This window comes from Saccopteryx bilineata, chromosome 7 (assembly GCF_036850765.1).
Source record: "Saccopteryx bilineata isolate mSacBil1 chromosome 7, mSacBil1_pri_phased_curated, whole genome shotgun sequence".
Classification (NCBI taxonomy): domain Eukaryota; kingdom Metazoa; phylum Chordata; class Mammalia; order Chiroptera; family Emballonuridae; genus Saccopteryx; species Saccopteryx bilineata.
The window spans coordinates 13796790-13818667 of record NC_089496.1 but is presented as its reverse complement, the minus strand read 5'-3'; the positions used below and the strand labels follow the sequence as shown (position 1 = coordinate 13818667).

General features: G+C 41.7%; 2 protein-coding genes across 2 annotated transcripts in view; one reads left to right on the top strand and one right to left on the bottom strand.

The window, feature by feature from the left end:
• FBXL13 (F-box and leucine rich repeat protein 13) overlaps positions 1 to 21878 on the top strand; it is a 327926-nt gene that overhangs the window by 139062 nt on the left and 166986 nt on the right. The gene's annotated exons all lie outside the window — the stretch shown is intronic.
• Positions 6681 to 21878, bottom strand: part of LRRC17 (leucine rich repeat containing 17) — a 40548-nt gene continuing 25350 nt past the window's right edge. Inside the window, exons 3-4 of the mRNA XM_066240039.1 lie at positions 12748 to 12903; positions 6681 to 7521 (exon numbers count right to left, since the gene is read on the bottom strand). Coding sequence (XP_066096136.1) covers positions 7124 to 7521; positions 12748 to 12903 — 554 coding nt within the window. The 3' untranslated portion in view covers positions 6681 to 7123. The remainder of the gene's footprint in view (positions 7522 to 12747; positions 12904 to 21878) is intronic.

The window sequence follows — 21878 nt, the reverse complement described above, 5'->3', positions numbered from 1 at the left end:
TTAATCTATCCTTATTTTTTTAAATATATATTTTTTGCTGTTCTGAATGGGTTAGTTCCACTACCTTGTGTGCCAGCTCACTGAGTTGTTATTATGCATCATCTAATCTGTTGATTTCCTTTTGTGTATTTTTTTATTCCAGTTATTGTATTCTTCAGTTCTGATTTTTAAAAATATGTTCTCTGTTGAAGTTTTACTGAGTTCATCTATTTTCCAAATTCATTGAGCATCTATTTGGCCATTGTTTGAACTCTTTGTCAGATAAATTACTTACCTCCATTTCATTTAGTTCTTCTTCTGGGGTCCTGTCCTATTCTTTAACTTGGAGCATATTCTTTCATTTGGAACATATTTCTCTATCTCCTCATTTTGGCTGTCTCTTTCTGTGAATTTGGTGAACAACCACCCTTCTCAGACTTGAAGGAGTTGCCTTGTGTGGGAACATCTCTTTCATACACTTCATATGCTGGGGTCTTTTGCAGGCCACATGGAGCAGGAGGTGGAGTAGGGGGTGGGCTGCAAGAAGACCCAAGGGCAAGCTGAATTGGATCCTTTTGGCAGTCCAGTTGGAGCTAGGGTCGGAGTGTGTGCAGGCCATGGCGAATCCTAGGAGCAAGTTGCGCGGGGCTGCCTTGGCAGGCCAGCTAGTGCTGTAGTCGGAGCGGACTTAGGCCGTGGGATGTCCTGGAGGCTGGCGTGCAGAGCTTTAGCTGGAATGGGGTGAACCACAGGGGGTCCCAGGGGCAAGCCAGGGGTGGGATTCAGCCAGTTCACACCGGTTTGGCAAAACCGATACCTAAGTTTCTGTTCAGTTGGGAGAACCGGTTGTTAAAATAGCACTTGTAATCAGGGTTCTCTCTAAGGTCGCGGGCAGCCGCTCAATGTGGAAATCACAAATTTGCATTCCTTACTCTTTTTTAATGTTCATCTATGCCACAGTGTATTCTAAGTGCCAGTAGTAATGTTTATTCCGTCCATAGGTGAAAAAAATTTCAAGTGGGGACTCTAATCAAGAAGCAATATGGAAATATCTTAACAGTTTTGTTTTTTGCCAGATATTATTTAATATTTTTTCATTAATATTTGAAAACTCTTTCTTATAATCTAGTTTTGTGTATCTCTTTTATTGTTCTTATTTAAGTACTGAATGTGTGAAATAATAAACTACCTTTCAGTATATCTTTTTTATACTTAAAACAGTCCTTAGGGCAGAGAACCAATTGTTAAATTATTTGAATCCCACCACTGGGCAAGCCACATTAAAGCTCAGAGTTATAGCTGACGGGGGCACGGTCTGTATGTAGGAAGGCCTGAGGACAAGGCGGGCGATGGTGAGAGCTGTGATGGGGAGTCCCGGGGACAAACCATGGCGCTGGTGTTGGCCTGGGTTTTGGGGTGCACCAGGGCAGCCTTGACTGCCTGGCTGGAGTGCCTGGAATGGCTCCTGCTTGAGTGGTCAGGATGTGTGGGGAGTATAACCAAGGGCAACACTGTAGAGCTCCTGCAGTGCCCCTCCCGGCTGACAGTCGCTCTGGGTTAGTGAAGGGCTTTCCTTCCCGTGTCATCTAGGTGCCCTTTGAACTGCTGCTTTTTCTCCAGGCCCAGGTTGGGCAAATTAGCATGGGACCTTCAGTGCTTCCTCCGTACTGTAAGTCTGTGTTCTGGGGGTGGGATTACACCTACACTGTGTCACCATTTCTCCTGTTTTAAGGTGATCTCACTCATATTTGTATGTGTGTGTGTACGTGTGTGTGCTGTTTAGTCATTCCTTAGTAATTCTTGAATTTGTGCCCTCTTATAATCTGTTTCTTTAGTGAAGTTCTCAGTGTGTTCATTCGCTCTTCTCCAGAGTTCAGTCTGCATCTTCATGACTGTTAGTTGGAACTTAACTTATCAGGTAAATTACTTACCTCCATTTCATTAAGGTTTTTCCTGAGGTTTTGTTGTGTTCTTTCATTTGGAGCATATTGCTTTGTTTCTTCATTTTGCTTGACTCTGTGTTGGTTTCTATGCATTAAATGCAACAACCATCTCTCCCAGTCTTGAAGGGGTGGCTTTAGGTAGGAAATGAATCTTGTTGTTTAACCCTTCCTTAGCTCTTATCTCTCAAATCTTTGTGATTGTCCAAGCAGCTTATTATATTTTTAATAACTCCCAGTAGTTGAATGTGTGCAAAGACTCGTCAGTATCCTAAAAAGAAGGATCTCAGTCAGAACCTAGATTCAAGATGACTGGAAGTTGAGGCCTCAGGCAATTGCCTCTTTTCAAGTATTCAGATATATTCAGTCCTGTGTGACCACAAAGGTAAACCCCACTGCCCACCAGAGCCAGGAAATATGGAGGTGTCCACTGGACAGCTGTTGCAAAAACAGGGGCCTCAGACGAGTGTATAAGCTCTTTCCCGAGAGACAGCAGTGAGCTGTAGCAAGGCTGAGGAACAGTGTGCAGGTGGCATCCGGTGGACTGCATTTCCTGAGCACCTAGGTGGCTTTGTGAGCCAAACCTGAAGTCTACCTCGCAGGCCAATACTCCGAGACAAGCAAGTAGGCCTCTTAGTACAGATTTAAATGACTTGGCCTAAAGACTCTCCTGCTAAGTGACCTTCTGGGTGTTTCTAGAGAGAACAGCTTAATCTTCCTGATACCATAGGACCTGGTTCTAAAAGTCTGATGCAAGGCAGCCTGGTCCAGAGTGCTGTGCACGATATTTTGTCTGACATACCTCCTCCGGCAAGGGAAACAAAAGAAAAATAAACAAACGGGACTATATCAAACTAAAAAGTTCTTGCACAGCAAAAGAAACCATTAGCAAAATGAAAAAGACAATCTACTAAATGGAGGAAGATATTTACCAGTGATACATCTCATAAGTAGTTACTATCCAATATTTACAAAAACCTTATGCAGCTCAACAATAGGAAGATAAATAACCTAATTAAAAATGTGCAAAGGCCCTGGCTGGTTAACACAGTTGGTTAAGAGCGTCGTCCTGAAACAACAATGGGTTCAGTTCCCAGTCAGGGCACACACAGGAAGCAACTAGTGAACGTACGACTGAATGGAACAGATGGACGCTTCCTTCCCCTCCTCTCTCTCTTGTCCTCTCTCTGTCTCTTTAAAAAGCAACAAAAATTAAGCCCTGGCAGCAGAGGTGGATTATGGTCGGTTGAGGCCCCGGGCGCAGAAGAAAATATTGGGCCTCTTAAAAAAAGAGAGAGACGGAAAATAAAAATACATGTTAACTATATTTTTAAGTAAATAAAACATATTATGTACTATTAATGCTAAAATTGCACATATGAAACCAAACTTAGTGCCATTAGAAAAAAGTGTAAAGTTGGGATGATTCTGTGGGCCCTTCAGGAGTCGGGGCCCAGGGTGCGTGCCCAGTGCACCTGCCATTAAATCCGCCTCTGCCTGGCAGGATAGTTCCAGTCATCCCAGATCATGGAAGTTGCCGGTTCAATTCCCCAGTCAGAACACATATAGCATTAGCTCCATGTTCCTGTGTCTTTCTCCTTGCCTCTCTCTATCAAAAATAAAATAAAATAAAATAAAATAAAAATAAAAAAATAAAAATATTTTTTAAATGGGCAAAGGACCTAAATAGACACTTCTCCAAAGAGGACACAGAGATGCCACTAGACACATGTAAAGACTCTCTGTTACTAATCATTGTTACTAATCATTAGAGAAATGCGAATTAAAACCACAATGAGATATCACCCCATACCTGTAGAATGACTAGCATCAATAAATCAACAACAAATAACAAATGTTGGTGAGGATTAGGAGAAAAAAGAACCCTGTGTACTATTGGTGGAAATGTAGAAAACCCTCAAAAAATTAAAAATGGAACTTCGCTATGGCCTAGCAAATCCACTTCTGGGTATATATCCAAAGAAGTCATAAACACTAATTAAAAAAGATATTTGCACCCCAGTGATCATTGCAGCATTACTTACAATAGCCAAGATATGGGAGCAACCAAGTGCTCATAAATAGATGAATGAATAATAAAACTAGCAGTACATATGTACAGTGGGACATTACTCAGCCATAAACAAGAATAAAAGCTTACCACTGTGACAGCCTGGGTGGACCTAGAGGGTATTTTGCTAAGTGAAATAAGTTAGTCAGAGAAAGACAATATAAGATTTCACATGTATGTGGAATGTAAAGAACAATATAAATGAATAAACAAAATAGAAACAGACTCATAGACAGAGAATCAACTGATGATTACCAGAAGGGGAAAGGGTTGAGAGACCCAGTGAAAAAGGAGAAGGGATTAAGAAATACAAATTGGTAGTTACAAAATAGTTAGGGATATAAAGTACAGTATAGGGAATATAGTCAATAATATTGTAATAACTATGTATGGTGCCAGGTGGGCACTGAAAATACCGGGAAGGCCTGGCCAGTTGGCTCAGTGGTAGAGCATTGGCCTGTCGTGTGGATGTCTCAGGTTCAATTCCTGGTCAGGGCACACAGGAGAAGCACCCATCTGCTTTTCCAATCCTCCCACATTCGCTTCTCTTTCTATATCTCTGTCTTCTCCTCCCCTCCTGCAGCCATGGCTCAATTAGAGAGAGTTGGCCCCAGGCACTAAAGAACGCTTCATGGCCTCCACCTCAGGCACTAAAAAATGGCTCTGGTTACAATGAAGCAATGGCCCAGATGGGCAGAGCATCTCTCCCTAGTGGGCTTGCTGGGTGGATCTTGGTCTGGACTCATGCGGGAGTCTTTCTGCCTCCTTTCCTCTCACTAAAATAAATAAATAATAATAAAAAAGCCCTGGCCAGTTGGCTCAGAGGTAGAGCATTGGCCTGGTGTGTGAAAGTCCTGGGTTCGATTCCCAGTCAGGGCATATAGAAGAAGTGATCATCTGCTTCTCCTTCCTTCTCCCTCTTTTTTCTCTCTTTCTTTCTCTTCCCCTCCTGCAGCCAAGGCTACATTGAAGCAAAGTTGGCCCGAGTGCTGAGGATGGCCCCATGGCCTTGGCCGCAGGAACTAGAATGGCTTCTATTATAGCGGAGCAATGCCACAGATGGGTCGAGCATCACCCCCTGGTGGGCATGCTGGGTGGATCCCTGTCAGGCGCATGCAGGAGTCTGTCTGTCTGCCTCCTCACTTCTCACTTCAGGAAAATACTTAAAAAAACCACAACCCCCCCCCAAATACCACGGGAAGCATTTTGTGAAGTGTATGACTGTCTGACCACTGTACCATACACCCTATACTAATATAAAATAATACTGGGCCCTGGCCAGTGGCTCAGTGGATAGAACATCGGCCCTGCATATGGACATCCTGGGTTCAATTCCCAGTCAGGGCACACATGAGAAGCAGCCATCTGCTTCTCCCTCACCACTTCTCTCCCTCTTCCCCACCCATAGCCAGTGGCTTGATTGGTTCAAGCATGGCCCCAGGCACTGAGGATACTCGATTGGTCCAAGTGCATCAGTCTCAGGCATTAAAAATAGCTCAGTACTTGAGCATTGGCCCTTGATGGGGTTGACAGGTGGATGAATCCCCGTAGGGCACATGCAGGAGTCTGCCTCACTATCTTCCCTCTCTCACCTAAATAATAATAATAATAATAATAATAATAATTGTAATAATAAATGCAAACTATAATAAAAAAATAAAAGATGTTCTGCAGCCTTGCACAACAGAAAGGGCTTAGATGGACCTGAATCCTAGTTCTTCCACCTGTCAGAACTCTGCCTTGTCGAAGTTACCTAAACTCTAAGTCTTGGGTTCCTCATTAGAAAAGGTAGATGATATTACCTCAGAGGAATCTTTTACGAATTAGAAATAGATTATGTGAAGCTCTTAACACAATGTCTGTCATCTAGTAGGTGCTTCAGAAGTGCTCATTGCTATTTGTCCTGACCTATACCATTTTCTGTGCTTTGGGAATTTGTGCAAATATCAAATAAGACTCGTTGATAAACTTTTTAAGAATACTTTGATATAATAAAGATATATTCAATTCTGTATGAATAAAAAATCTTTATGAAAAGGGGAAAGTTGAACTTTTAGGGCTGTGTACATATTTCTTTCATTTTATTTTTCTTTCTAATAGTACAGTTGACTGTTAAAATGCAGACCAATGGGGTCAGTTTCCAGGTGTTTCCTCTTTTTCTGGTGATTTGCATCTCTAGGTGTGCTTATTCTAACCTGCAAACCGAAATGGTAGGGCTTCTCTTAGGCACCAACATTTTGATCTGACTTCATTTCCTTTGCTGTGACTTCCACTTTTTTGTTTCTGCTTTACCCCAAATCCCAACCCTGAATCCTTATTTCTTTCTCTGTTTTATGCTCCTTGAAATAGTAGTTTAGCAGGAAGGGCTTGGGCCCTCCCCCCGAAAAGATGGCTTCTTAGTCTAAAAGCCAGTGAAAAAGCAGTTTTGATTTCATGTTCACTAGTGTTTACACCTTTTCAGGGCTCATGACTTGCACCATCAACAACTTCTTCCCAGAGTCCCGTTTTCCAACCAACCTCCAATATAATCCCCAGATTCTCCACTTACTGCTTATGACAGTTCTCCTTCAGGTCTAGCTGGACAGTTTTGCCAGAATCAGTGAAAAGTAGTTGAGAATTTAGGTTCAATAGGACCTCATTATGGAATGCACAAAACTCAGAAATAGAAATTTATTCAAAGTATAAGCTGATTTACTGAAAAAGTAGGGGTGGGGACCAAGGGAAGAGAATGACATTTTATTATTACTAAGCATTTTTATCTGCATTTTGGTCATGTTTAGATATGTCCATGCAGCTATCAATGTAAAAATGAATATTTTAAAAATTGTTCTCATGGAACAGTAAAAACATTAACACAGCACATCACGAAATTCTAATACCATCATTAGGACCCGACTTTTGCAGGTTACTAGCATGGAATTGTCCCCAAAGGCTGTTGCTCAAATAGGCAGGCAAACAGGATGAGAATATTCCCTTGATTACTATAATAATAAAAATAATTAAAGAAACCTTCCTTTAGTTCGATAACCCTGCATAAATAGGCAACACAGTTAATGGAAATGTAAACATGCAGTTTCTGAACCAGTATAGCAAATACACAACTACTGTGGTTGCAACGAGAAGAATTTCTAAATTATCCCACGATAGTGATTCTTACACTTTGCTTCTTTGCTGTGTGATCCTTATGTATTTTTTCCCACTCGTCATCTTCTGTATCCTGGTCAAATGTTTCAGGGTATGTTGGTAATTTGTCTTTGGGGCATTCTTCATAGTAACTTCGAACATATTTTCCCACAAACCACCCTTTGTATTCTTCAGGCATTTTGCATTCCAGGCCATTATAATGGACATTGTAGTGGTGCTTTAACCAGTAGTAGAGGTAGTGGATGTTGTAGTCACATCTCCAAGGGTTATCTCTGAGCCACAAGAGTTTCAAAAAATACAAGTCTTCCAATACTCCATAGTCAAAGTTTTGCAGACTGTTGTTTGATAAATCTAACTCTTCTAAATGTGTGAGTCCTGAAAAAGTAGCTAGAAACAGAAAACATTCATTGAGCTAATGAATAACTGGGTTAAATGCAGCTGTAGGGTATCAAAAATAAGAGACTTAGTCCTCCCTGTTGAAAATAAAGATTTTCTTCTCCTTTTCTCAGAGCACTTATTTCAGAAAACTTGTAACAGTAAGTACTTTCTCCTCTCTTTGAAATGTATACATATGCTTTAGAAGACTAAGCATTTTGTCAGCTTTATGAGCCATAAATGTCTTTCTCAAGGACCTGGGAGCCATCTCCTTTAAATGTAATCATCTAGGAAGACAGCATCTCTATTTCCCAGTTTCTGTGAAAGGGTAGGAGCAAAACTACCTCTTTCCTAAAGATAAAGGTTTGCTTTCCTCTTGATAAAGCCAATTCACTAGTACAGTTGGTCATCTCAATTACCAGGTAAAGTTAGGATGACCTGTGTGTGACAAATGGGGCTGTCAAGTCCTTAAGACCTAGTTATCATTTATTCTGAAAACGTGTATGCATCGGGTTGTATCTGCCTGGCTGTGCAGGCTGTGAGGTTTCTGTCTTTGCACTATCTGAGCAGATTGCCTGTGATGTGCACCACATTCCGGTTTAATGCTTACTCAATAATAAATGTATCTTCTTTCTCTACCATCTTTATGGAGAAGATTTCTGTGTTGGGAGAAGATTATGGGTTTTTGTTTCCCTAACCGTACATGTAGCTAAATGAGAAATTCTGAAATATGTTTTTACTCAATCAAAGCTTCCCCCTTGATTAAATTGACTAGAACAAAATATTTTATAGGCAAAATTAGTTTTAAATTAGCTATCTCAAAGATGTATTTTGGGCTCACATGCATTTTTTTTATATATGCACTGGAAAGATGCTACAAAAAAGGCATAAATTAGGAAAATATTTCAAATTTAAGATATAAGTGCATTAAAAATGAAAACATGGCCCTGGCCGGTTGGCTCAGTGGTAGAGCATCGGCCTAGCGTGCAGAGGACCCGGGTTCGATTCCCAGCCAGGGCACACAGGAGAAGCGCCCATTTGCTTCTCCACCCCTCCGCTGCACTTTCCTCTCTGTCTCTCTCTTCCCCTCCCGCAGCCAAGGCTCCATTGGAGCAAAGATGGCCCGGGCACTGGGGATGGCTCTGTGGCCTCTGCCTCAGGCGCTAGAGTGGCTCTGGTCGCAACATGGCGATGCCCAGGATGGGCAGAGCATCACCCCCTGGTGGGCAGAGCGTCGCCCCTGGTGGGCGTGCTGGGTGGATCCCGGTCGGGCGCATGCGGGAGTCTGTCAGACTGTCTCTCCCTGTTTCCAGCTTCAGAAAAATGAAAAAAAAAAAAAAAAAGAAAACATGTCTGGTGAGGATTTGACAGCCTTCTGGGATATCAATAAACTCCAAAAAATGTCTAGAACAGCCTTGTCCCAGTATAAGGGAAAGGAATTCTATTCCTGTAGAGCCCAGAAACAAAACAATCTTATCAATATTTTGAAAACATCTGGTTGTGTTCTGGTGTTCCATGGTAGCTACCAGCTTTGAATCCATATGAATTTAATTCTGCTGGGGTGTGGATAATTAAAATAGCAAACATAACACAAAATAAGACAACAAAAAGCTTTTTTTTTAAGGAGTAAAGAAATCTAAACCTAGATTATCTCTATTTTAGTTGATATGGACTGATCAGATGCCCTAGAATTTCTGGGTCAATACTAATTTCAAATATTTTGTTTCTGTTTTAAACATTTTCTCATTGTTGTTTTAAAATACTCTTATCAGAGCACAAAGTGTCCTTAGTTTGAATTTGGGAAACATGTTCTCAAACCAATACCACCATGCATTTTCAAATAATTTGTTCTCAGACAAAACCCATAATTCCCCCTGAAACAAATTATATTTTGGTGCAAAGCAAATAATTGGGGATGTGGGGTGGAGGAGAGCAGGCGGTGGAGAGGAGCAGAAGGTTAGCTCTTGTAGTAATGATATTTCTGAAGATATTGCATTTTTTCCTATTTGCTAACATTTGTGGGTCAATAATCTCAACAATTTACTTTTCTTAAAACAAGTCAGCCCTTCAGATTGGAAGCATGTATAAACAATCCGAGCACTATAGTTGTTACTTAAACCCTGTGTATTCAGGCGCTTTGAAAGCTAGTTTTCATTTGTTTCTTTCTTTCTTTTTTTTTTTTTTTTTTTTTGTATTTTCCCGAAGTTAGAAGCAGGAAGGCAGTCAGACAGACTCCTGCATATGCCCAACTGGGATCCACCTGGCATGCCCACCAGGGGGCGATGCTCTGCCCCTCTGGGGTGCTGCTCCATTTCTGCAGGAGTCATCCCAGCACCTGAGGTGGAGGCCATAGAACCATCCTCAGTGTCTGGGCCAACTCTGTTCCAATGGATGGAGCCTTGGCTGCGGGAGGGGAAGAGAGAAGTAGAGAGGAAGGAGATGGAGAAGGGTGGAGAAGCAGATGGGTGCTTCTCCTGTGTGCCCTGGCCGGGAATCGAACCTGGGACTTCCATATGCCAGGCCGACACTCTACCACTGAGCCAACTGGCCAGGGCCTCATTTGTTTCTTAAAGGGGTAAAACCCCTACTAGGGTGTCTTCTTTCCCTGTTTTGCAATAATTTCTGGAATTTTCTGAGATTGTTATTTACACCTTTTAAAGAGCGGCAGACCTTCTGCACTTGTGGACCTACCAGCACAAGTTGTTAAGTCAGCCTACCCAGCACTGCTTCATCTCCGAGGCCCCAAAATATATAGAGAAGGCCTTTTATTTTAAAACTTCTGATCATTTTTACTTAAGTGCTGAGATGCATTTTTGTTCCAGGAAGATAGACCAAGAAAAGTGGTCAGCATTTGGTAGGTGTTCAGCACACATTTGTTAATGTAGAAAATACTTTCCCAGGATGAGTTGGACAGACGAGCAAAAGAAGACTACTGCCGCTAACAGTCACCAGTGTGTGGCAGCAAGGAAAACACACGGGGCGGACAGCACGCAGAGGCCAGCAGGGCCCGAGAGGGCAAAGGAATCCCTGCAATTAAGGGAATTTCATCACTGACAAGGGGACATCTCACTAGAAGTAAAGCCAACCCATTTTGCACTATTTTCTATCTCTCTGCAGTGTCTTCTCTTATTATCTTCTAGCATTCTTTACATACTGTAGTTTTACTATATTTAAAACATTATTTGCACTCTTTATTCACTACTTTAATAAATTTAACTTGGGCCACTCACATTTTAGTCTCTTTTAGAGATAGTGCTAAAACTTGTTTGCATTGATACTTTTGATAGTTGCTTAGCTAAGGGCAGAAGGAAATTAGACAGCTGCCCAGCGACCTGAGACAGGCATGCTTGTCCTGAGGGTCTCTGGTTCTCACGGAGCAAAGGAGGGCCCTCCCTTCCCAGCTCCTCACCCTGTGGTCTGGCTGACCTACACACAGGAATGACGATTGCTTCATTTAAGGAAAGGGTGTCTCTTTAGTATTCTTATTCACTGTGAAATGAAAGTTGCTTTTGACTTCACATTTTAAAGATAGTCCCAATTTAACACTATCTGTACAGTCTAAGGCAGGGGTCTCAAACTCGCGGCCCGCCGAACAATTTTGTGTGGCCCGCAGACTAATCCACAAAGTTCAAAATATTTTGGATAAAATTAAGTATGCCTAGGGGCCTACTTGTATTTTTCATTTCTCTAGCATCCTAGCTAGATATTAGCTTAGTTAACAGCAGTTGTGATGCGAACTACAGATTCTGGTCTTTTTGTGACACTGAGTAAACTGCATGTACGATTGTGCTTGTTGTACTGATTTTTTTTTGTTTTCAACTGCAGTGAGAAAAGTGTTGCGTAACAGTTGCCTTTTGTAGACCTAGTGCGGCCCGCCGAACGGCTGTGATCTTGCTCTGCGGCCCACATGCTGAGTTGAGTTTGAGACCCCTGGTCTAAGGTATAAGAGTAGTAGCATATGGCTGTTCCCTTGGGATTTTTTTTTTTTTTTTTTTTTGTGGCAGAGACAGAGAGAGTCAGAGAGAGGGACAGATAGGAACAGAGAGAGAGAGATGAGAAACATTAATTCTTAATTGCGGCTCCTTAGTTGTTCATTGATTGATTTCTCATATGTGCCTTTACTGGAGGGGGGGCTACAGCAGACCGAGTGACCCCTTGCTCAAGCCAGCAACCTTGGGCTCAAGCTGGTGAGCTCACGCTCAAGCTGGCGACCTTGGGGTCTCGAACCTGGGTCCTCCACATCCCAGTCTGACGCTCTATCCATTGTGCCAATGCCTGGTCAGGCCCCTTGGGAAATTTTTTAAATTATGATTTAATACTTTAAAATAATGTTATTAATACTAAAATATAATACTAAAACATGCCTGTGTAATTCTAGAACATTCATCTTCAATTTTCAGTTCTGCAATGTTAAAATCTTAATGTCCTATTAATGGTATTAAGTTACCATTCAGAAAAGCAGAAGAAACAATTGTATTTGAAATGTTTATGACATTAACATTGCATTAATAGTATTAATAATCATTTTTTAAAGACCAGACTTTTCAAATTAAAGTAGCACTGTGAAGGTGCATATGTATGTTACAAATCTTATTAATATCACAATAATTCCCACTGCTTTCTAAACCCAGTGTGTAACTTACCACTCTAGTTTTTGCCAGAGATGTTGCTTAAAAAATAGAGGAGATTTGAAGGATGGAAAAGAGAACTGATCCTGATCTAGGATTAGATAAAATATGACTGACTTTGGTTTGAGCACATTTTATGTTAATTTATGAGCTTTGTGCTTAGCAGATTGTTTCAAATGTACTTTAAACAAGTTGTTAAAGTCCTACTTTAAACATGCAAGTTGGAACTTAATGAATAACAAAGAAAATGCCAAATCTGAATTTCCCTTAAAAAGTCATTACATGATGAGTGTTTTATTGACCACTAGCCATATGGTTTTACTTTTTTACTATATTCCACAAAACACTGTTACTTGGACCAATTAAGTAACTGTTGCTTAGTAATATATTATATTACATATTTCATAAAGCAAAATTTTGGTGAATATTTCTGAAAGCTAAACAAGTTCTAATTAAACAAGTTCTAAATTATTCACATTTTATTTAAATTCAAACTTTTTATTACTTAGTGTTGTTTTCAAACTAAGTTTGTGTTTACGAATAAATGTTGCCACTGAGGGCAAACCAGAGAACACCTGCCGCCAGATCACAGGCTACGCAGTGCACATACCAGGGTCGATGAATTCAATGCCGTTGCTGCTAAGGTTTAATTTCTTTAGCTCATGAACATCTTCAAACTGCTTGGGTTGAAGTTGATTGATTTTATTGTATGACAAGTCAAGTTTAACAATATCTGGAGGGATGTTGTTTGGAACTTTCTTCAACTCTGGAAAAATGAACAATATTCAGGTTATTAAGCTCCCGCTTGCATTCATTTGCTTTTATCACTTACACCTGTGTGATAGAAGCATCTGCTCCTACAGGGCAAAGGGCTACCTGAAGCCAAAGAACACTAGCATGAACAAGCCTTCGCAGGTGCTAAATTCCACCTGAGCCCGGCAAACCAAACACATGACCACAGCGCTGAGAGGAGCAACTCCTGGCTGTGGGGAGACACTTCCTCGAGGCAGCTGTGAGAAATCAAGAACAGCTGGCAACACAGCTCAGTTGGCTGAGTCATCAGGTGGGGCAGTGGCTTCACTCCTGCCTGTCCACTAGAATCGCCTAGGAAGCTTTAAAAAAGAAAGTTGAAATGAAATGAAACAAATCAAACCTTCTGTTTGTGTCCCATCCCATTCCCTTCCTACTCTCTAAAATTTTCATGATTAATTATTGCCTCCTTTTTTTTTTTTTTTTTTTTTTTTTTTGTGACAGAAAGAGACAGAGAGAGGGACAGACAGATAGGAAGGAAGAGAGATGAGAAGCATCAATTCTTTGTTGTAGCTCCTTAATTGTTCATTGATTGCTTTCTCATATGTGCCTTGACTGGGGGGCTACAGCAGACTGAGTGACCCCTTGCTCAAGCCAGTAACCTTGGGCTTCAAGCCAGTGACCTTTGGGTTCAAGCCAGCGACTGGGGGTCATGTTTATGATCCCATGCTCAAGTCAGCAACCCTATACTCAAGCCGGATGAGCCCGTGCTCAAGCTGGTGACCTTGGGGTTTCAAACCTGGGTCCTCTGCATCCCAGTTTGATACTCTATTCACTGCACCACCGCCAGGTCAGGCTAATTATTGCCTCTTTGATGCATCTTTATTTTATCCCTTTCCGCAGGCCAACAAATAAGCTCAGGTCTCTCTACCCTAAAACAAACAAACAAAAAATTCTTGACCTCAGTGACCCTCAAACTATTATCTTATTACTCCTTTCCTTCGATGCTAAAATGAAGGAAAGAGGCGTCCTGCCCTGCTGTTTCTGCTCCTCATCGTGCACTTGTTTCCTGAATCTCTGTGACATAGTCACACTCCATCACGTGCTGCTCCTCCCAGGGGGCAGCAGCCACTGGCCTCTCAGGGACAGCGATGGAAACCACAGCACTGCTGCTGCTTCTACCACGGGAAACGCCTCAGGAACAGAAGTCCAGTGATTTTTCACAAGTTTATAGAAAATCAAGACTCACCTAATCTATTCCCTACTATTTATGTTTGTCTTTAAACCATGCTCTAAAAAATATGAATTATGTTTATTTTATGTTTTAGGATAATACTTGCCTTTTCTCTTAATCTTTAGCAAAATATTCTGAAGAGATTTTATTCCATTATAAGCAAGGCAAGTGAAGCCTGCAAAGAGACACAAACTGTTCTCACAAAAGGAAACTGGAAGAAAAACGTAAAATGTCTGGATTCTTTGACACCTAAGAAATAGCCACCAGCTTTTTTAAGATTCTTTTTTTTTTTTTTGTATTTTTCTGAAGCTGGAAATGGGGAGAGACAGTCAGACAGACTCCCGCATGCGCCCCACCCGGATCCACCCGGCACGCCCACCAGGGGCATCGCTCTGCCCACCAGGGGGCGATGCTCTGCCCCTCCGGGGCATCGCTCCGCTGTGACCAGAGCCACTCTAGCGCCTGGGGCAGCGGCCAAGGAGCCATCCCCAGAGCCCAGACCATCTTTGCTCCAATGGAGCCTTGGCTGCGGGAGGGGAAGAGAGAGACAGAGAGGAAGGAGGGGGTGGGGGTGAAGAAGCAAATGGGCGCTTCTCCTATGTGCCCTGGCCGGGAGTCAAACCCGGTTCCCCTGCACGCCAGGCCGACGCTCTACCGCTGAACCAACCGGCCAGGGCCGCCACCAGCTTTTTGAATAAGTAGAAATGCTTTTGGCCTGGGCCAGCTTGCCCAGTGGATAGAGCATCAGCCAGGCATGTGGACATCACTGGTTCGACCCCCGGTCAGGGCACACATAAGAAGTGACCATCTCCTTCTCTTCCCCCTTCTCTCCCTCTTTTTCTCTTGCAGCCAGTGGCTTGATTGTCCAAGTGTCAGCCCAGGCGCTGAGAATAGCTTGGTTGGTTTGAGCTTCAGCCCCAGATGAGGGTTGCCTGGTGGATCCCAGTTGGGGCACATGTGGGAGTCTGTCTCACTAGCTTCCCTCCTCTCACTTGAAAATATGCTTTGACTTTGACCAGGAGGTGGCACAGTGGATAGAGCATTGGACTGGGCTGTGAAGTACCCAGGTTCAAAACCCCGAGGTCGCCGGCTTGAGCGTGGGCTCATCTGGTTTGAGCAAGGCTCACCAGCTTGGACCCAAGGTCGCTGGCTTAAGCAAGGGGTTACTCGGTCTGCTGTAGCCCCCGGTCAAGGCACATATGAGAAAGCAGTCAATGAACAACTAAGGTGTCACAACAAAGAATTGATGCTTCTCATCTCCTTTCCTGTCTGTCTGTCCCTATCTGTCTCTCTCTATCTCTGTCACCAAAAAAATGCTTTGAACTGGGTGCAATAAAATATATTTATGAAAGGTGGTATCCATTTATCCATAATGCACTTTTAGTACGGAATAATTGAATTCTTGATAAATTCTCCCAACTATTAAAGAAAAACCCATCTATTATTTATGATTTCTTAATCCATAGTACATTTATGTTTGAAAAGACTCAGGCTTATTTTTTCCCCACGTTTAACAGCTCAGAATCCATGGTCTCTAATGGGATGATATTGCTGGTTTCTTCTTTTTTATTTTTTTATTTTTTATTTATTCATTTTAGAGAGGAGAGGGAGAGACAGAGAGAGGAGAGACAGAGAGAGAGAAGGGGGAGGAGCTGGAAGCATCAACTCCCATATGTGCCTTGACCAGGCAAGCCCAGGGTTTTGAACCGGCAACCTCAGCATTTCTGGTTTCTTCTTTAGTATCCTTTTTTTCTGTTAAATTTGCTTTCTCTTCTTGATGGGGTCTTAGTTTCTTAGTATCGATGAGCAGGAACTGTTCTAAGTGCCCTACCAAGTATTAAATGACAAGACCCCTATGAGATAAGTACATTATTATCCTCACTTTACAGGAGAAACTGAGGCACAGCTTGCCCACAGGCGCCCTCCTAGGAATAAATATAATCACGCTCGCCCCAGAATCTGTGCTTCTAACCAGCATGCTCACCATGCTCTGCTGCCTGCTCATGGTACCTTTTTGCTTCGTTTCTGCTGTCCCACCTGCTCAGAAGCCTCAGGGTTGGCATGTAGGGTAAAATGGGGATAGGAAAGCACCTGGGGTGGAGGCGATATACTGGGATGGCCATGAGACCGTTCTGGCTCTGAATTTAGAATAACATCTCCCTGCTTTCAAATGGGTAATAAAAATAATAATAATACCACCGTTCCCTGCCTTTTCTCAATGGTTGTTATTAACAATAGGCACAGTGTACATTTTACTGATTCCTCCCCCACTTAACCCCCTCCCCTCCATGGAAGCTTCACAAGGGAGGCTTAGAACAATGCCTAATATATCATAAATAAATAAATAAGTGGTATCTAGCAGACACCTGTTAAAATGGCACCTAGTGATCCCCCCACCAATATTCATGCCCTTGTGCAAACCCTGAGTGTGGGCTGAACCTAGTGAATCGTTTCTAACAACAGAATGCAGCAAATATGATGGGATGTCCCTTCCATAATTAGGTTACCAGGAACTGTGCCTTTTGTTTTGCTAGCAGACTCTCTTTGGCTGGCTCTATGGTGGAGAGGCTCCCACAGCAAGGAATTAAAGATGGCCTCTGGCCAATAGCTGGCAAAGAACTTGGGCCCTCAGTCCAACAGCCATATGAGCTTGGAAAGGAATCCTTTTCCAGTTCAGCCTTCTGATGAGACACAGCCCTGAGCCTGGGTCACCACCTTGATTGTAGCCTTGGGAGTGAGAAATCCCAAAGCAGAGGACCTGTTTAAACCATGTCTGGCTTCCTGACCCACACAAACTGTGTGTTGTTTCAAGCCATTAAGTTTTGGGGTAGCTAGGTGGCATTAGATAACTAACCCATAGTAAATAATAGGAGTTTATTAAATGTTTGTTAATTTAATGATTCAGGAATATTGAGGTCTCTTCTAATAAGAGAGCTTTGAAAGTTTGGAGTGTTCTTATATCTGTCTTCTGATGAGAAATTATTCTATTTGACCTAGAGTTGTATCTAGCAACATACTGAAAGGGAAAAGACTTTCAGAATGGAATGTATTATATGTTGCAGCAGTGAGGTGATCCTCCCTTTAGGAACAGCGGGACCCTAACTGGAGACCTAGACTCCGTCTTGGTGCTACATGGAAGCAAGGAGGTGGAGATCCTGTTAATAACTGAAAATCACAGAGACAACTGAGAACAGACAGTAGAAATAATTTCTTGGCATTCGGCATCTGGAACAGCTATTGAGAATGGCTGTGGCATCTTCTTACAAGGCTTTGAAAAGAGCTTGAATAGAGCTTATTTTAAAATCCAGAATCCCACCTCCTCTCACTTCTTACACTGCTACCACATTGGTCCAAGCCACTGTCATCTCTTGTCTGGGTTATCCCAGTGCTGTCCTAACCCCACATGATCCTGTTAAAACCTAAGTCAGACCATATCTTTTTCCCAGATGACTTCCCATCGTCCTGATGGCAGAATACTTCCATCACTTTCCATCTCACTGTGTCCTCACCAAGGCACTATTAAGCTGTTCAAAGCTGTGGATCTTCCTTGTCACCAGAGTCAGCCTCTCTTAGGTTCTGGAAAGCAGCCTTTTATCAGGACTTGCTTGCTGAACCCACATCTGCTGGGATGGCTATGTGATCACTGCAGGACGAGCTCAAGTGGGTTAACCACAAATAAGTGGGTTAGAGAAAATGTTTACGAGAACACCCTGAGCCCCTGCTTAAGCAATGCAGCAGACCTGTGGGTGCTGGAAGAGGGACAGGAATTGCCGAACCCACTTTGGCATTGTTAGCAGCAGCCCTGGATAAAAATAGGACCCATGAGTAACACCAGAAATTGCAAACCAAGGCCTTTACTAGTGTGGCTTAGAAAAACATGGAGAAATTTTATTGTGTTGATGAGTAAAGACAGTTTTTTAGTTCTTTTACTTTAAACTTGAATGAGAATTGAAACTATTGATGTAAAGTACATTTGTTTTAATAAAGGTTACATACTAGTAAATATAAATTTCCTCAGGTCTGAAGTCAAATTTAGTCCATGCTCCATTTGTAGACCAAGGCACCACATGGTTATTTGCTGCTACCTGAAATTATTGGTAAACCCTCAACAAATACCATGTTTACTTGATCATCACCCCTGACAAGATTTGTCTCTTCCCTGACTATGCCTTGCTTATTTTTAAAATATTTTTAATTTAAAATTTTTTTTTAAATTTTTAAAAAATTTTTTAGCAAGAGAGAAAGAGAGAGGCAGGAAGGGAGAGAGATAAGAAGCATCAATTTATAGTTGCAGCACTTTAGTTGTTCATTCACTGCTTTCTCATATGTGCCTTGACCCAGGGATCCAGCTGAGCCAGTGACCCCTTGCTCAAGCCAGAGGCCTTGGGCTTTAAGTCAGTGACCTTTGGGCTCAAGCCAGAGACCATGGGGTCCTGTCTATATCCCATGCTCAAGTCAGTGATCTCAGGGTTTCAAACCTGAGTCCTCAGTGTCCTAGCAGACACTTTATCCACTGTGCTACCGCCTGGTCTGGTGATGTCTTGCTGATTTTGAGGAGGAAATTGGGAAGTTTTCTCAGTGTAATTTCCCATTTACTAGGCCATCTTGGTTGTCACCAATGTCAGAACTACTCTGAAGGCATGCTAGTAGTAGGTAAGAGACAGAACTGGGTCTGTTTACTGCAAATTTAAAAAGTCTTCATTATTTTTCAAGCCAGGGATGGAATTAACGTCAGACGCCACTGGGAGCAATTTATGGACATAATTCGCCCCAGCCCTAATCTCAGAGCTAAAATAAATCCTTAAAAATGGTAAATGTGAAGCAAAAAGTAATTTCAAAACTCCTACTTTCATGTATTTTTGGCAAGTCCATTTACCTTAATGTGGCATAAGCATGCCTTTCAACTAATCTCACATTCCCTTTGAAAGACAAAGTTTTGTTGGCAAAGTGCCTGTCTCCCAGTGAATAAAGCTATTATTTCTTTTTCTTACTCTCAGATGTTTACGGCAAAAATAGTGATCTTTGAGGTCTCTGTGGTCAAATTGTGGTCAAATTGGCACATATTAGGTCCCCTACACATACCGTCTGACTCATCATCTGTCAGCTGGGAGAGGCACAACTCCTGAGCTAGGGGAATCTGTCTTCAGGGTCCCTGTGTGGCATCGTGGGTACAGTGTGCCTTAACAGAGCCCAAGAGGAGGGCTCAAGTTCTTGGTTAATAGATGTACCGGAGTTTTGAAGGAAGAGTAACATTGCACAGTGGTCTATGGCTTGGGAGCTGCTTGGGGACTGTGACTTCAGAAGGGCAACTTAATTTCTCTACACCTCAGTGTCCTCACTTTTGAGGATAATAATGGCACTTCTTGCAAGGTTGTGAGGAGTAAATGTAATAACACATGAAACTGCTGTCTTAGGCACTCCACACATTTAGATGACAGCTCTTCTTCATTAACGTCACTGCTAGTTTCACGCTTGATGGCTTGTTATAGGCTTCTTTAGATTCTACATAGTGTCTAACTCGTGGTGTACAATCAAAACTATTACTGCATCCTATCAGGGAGCTAGCGCTGAATGTTGCAGAATAATTATTTTTAGCATTTTATATTTATTACCTATTTATAGAATGGGGTAAGAAAAATTACAGTGAATTATATTCAGGTTGCCATACTTGAATTCTAGATATAATTTTTAATTTCTATGTATTGTTATTTTTAAAGGTTGCTTAAATTACTGCTTTGTAAGAGCACAGAAAGCACTCAATTATTACCATCAATCTGAATGAAGTGCATGGCCCTGTGCCAGGCAGCACCAAAGGGTGTTTAATAGACAGGACCTTTGCCTTTAAATTTATAGGAATCAATAATGTACAAAAAAAACCCCAACAATCCCAAAACACAATAGAGTTATATCAATTATAGTGAAAACTATTTATATTGATTATATTAAAAGGCAAAACTCATTTTATCTAAATTTTATCTACATTTTTAAATTTAAAAAGTGTAGCCTCTGATTTATGTAGTCATTAACATGTGGAGGACCCTGAGTTGTCTTTTAGTGCATGGCCCTATATTATATAAATATATGCTGTGTATGTCATTAAATTTTATTTATATTGTTTTCTAGTAAATAATATGTGTACTTTTAAATCAGAGGGGATGAATTTATAAGGCATATCTGAAAGGTTGTGTTTGGACAATAACTGATGGAAGTAAAGCAATGTTTGTATTTTTATAAGTTCATTTTTGCAACAGAAAAAAGACAAAAATATCATGGAAAAAAGACAAAAGCATAAATAGGCTCACGGGGGAGGGAATGGGCCAAGAATAGAAAACCAGTAAAAAAGAAATTTCCTAACAAGTCTGTCTCCTTAAATGACAGCATAGTCTAGCTAGCTATAGAAGTCTTTAACGTTGTGATGATGGCATTTTTTCCTCAATTAATGAACTGTACCTACTTACTCTTTCTTGATCATCTGGTGTACCGAGTGCAAATGAGCTTGAAGGTAGAACCTCAGCAATATTAAGTCATTTTTCTAGCCCACGTCTAGGATTAGTAGATTTGTAAGTTTTCAAAATATATACTTCAAGATTTTAAACACCATAAAGAAAATCCTAGTAAAACATCCTTTTCAGAATGAAGCACTACTCACTGTAACAATATCAGGGAAATTCCACCTAATCTGGCTACAGAGGAACTACATACATTGATGTTTCTGGAATTCTCTGATGCAGGGGTCGGGAATGCTTTTGGCTGAGAGAGCCATGAATGCCACATATTTTAAAATGTAATTCCATGAGAGCCATACAACGACCCGTGTACTTTACGCATTATCCAATAAAAATTTGGTGTTGTCCCGGAGGACAGTTGTGATTGGCTCCAGCCACCCACAACCATGAACATGAGCGGTAGGAAATGAATGGATTGTAATACATGAGAATGTTTTATATTTTTAATGTTATTATTTTTTTAATTAACGATTTGTCTGTGAGCCAGATGCAGCCATCAAAAGAGCCACATCTGGCTCATGAGCCATAGGTTCCGACCCCTGCTCTAATGCTTCCATTGTTAAGACAGCTGCTTGTTAATGTAATCAGTTTAATAAAAGACAACAGGGTCAGGTAGACCAAGGTTCAAATCTTTGCTGTTTACCTGTGAGCCCTTGGCCAAGTGACTGAACCTCCCTGAAGCTCATTTTTTTCAGCTGTAAATGGTGCTACTACTACCCTCCTGATAGTCAACTGTGGACAGAATGTGTGGGAGTACCTGGAACATAGTAGGTTCTCAGTTAATGAATACTCTCTTAAATTCAGAGGACCCAGAACGGCATCTCCCAGGTCACAATGCTGTTATTGCTCTACTATGCCATCAAATTATATACAATCTATAGGGTATTAGAATAAGCAAACCTTTCCAAGCCACGTGGCTGTGATGTGATCTAAAAAGGCACCACCTTCCAGAGTCATATAGAAGGGAACAAGGCTTGAGCATGACTTCACTGATAAACAAATTTACTGCTGGCTCCGATTGCCTGCTTCTTCAATGTCAACAAACTCCTGCCTATGGCTCCCTTGGGAGGAGCCAGTCTCATGTTCTGGCCTTCCCTTTCTTTTCTTAAAGAAACAAAACAAAGCAAGAACTTCTGAAATAAGTGGAAGGAATGACAGCATGCCCCGTAAGACCCCAGTTCAGTGACATCTGGCTTTAATTTAATATTAAAAATAAGTTATTAATCCATGCCAGAAATGAAACAGACAGAC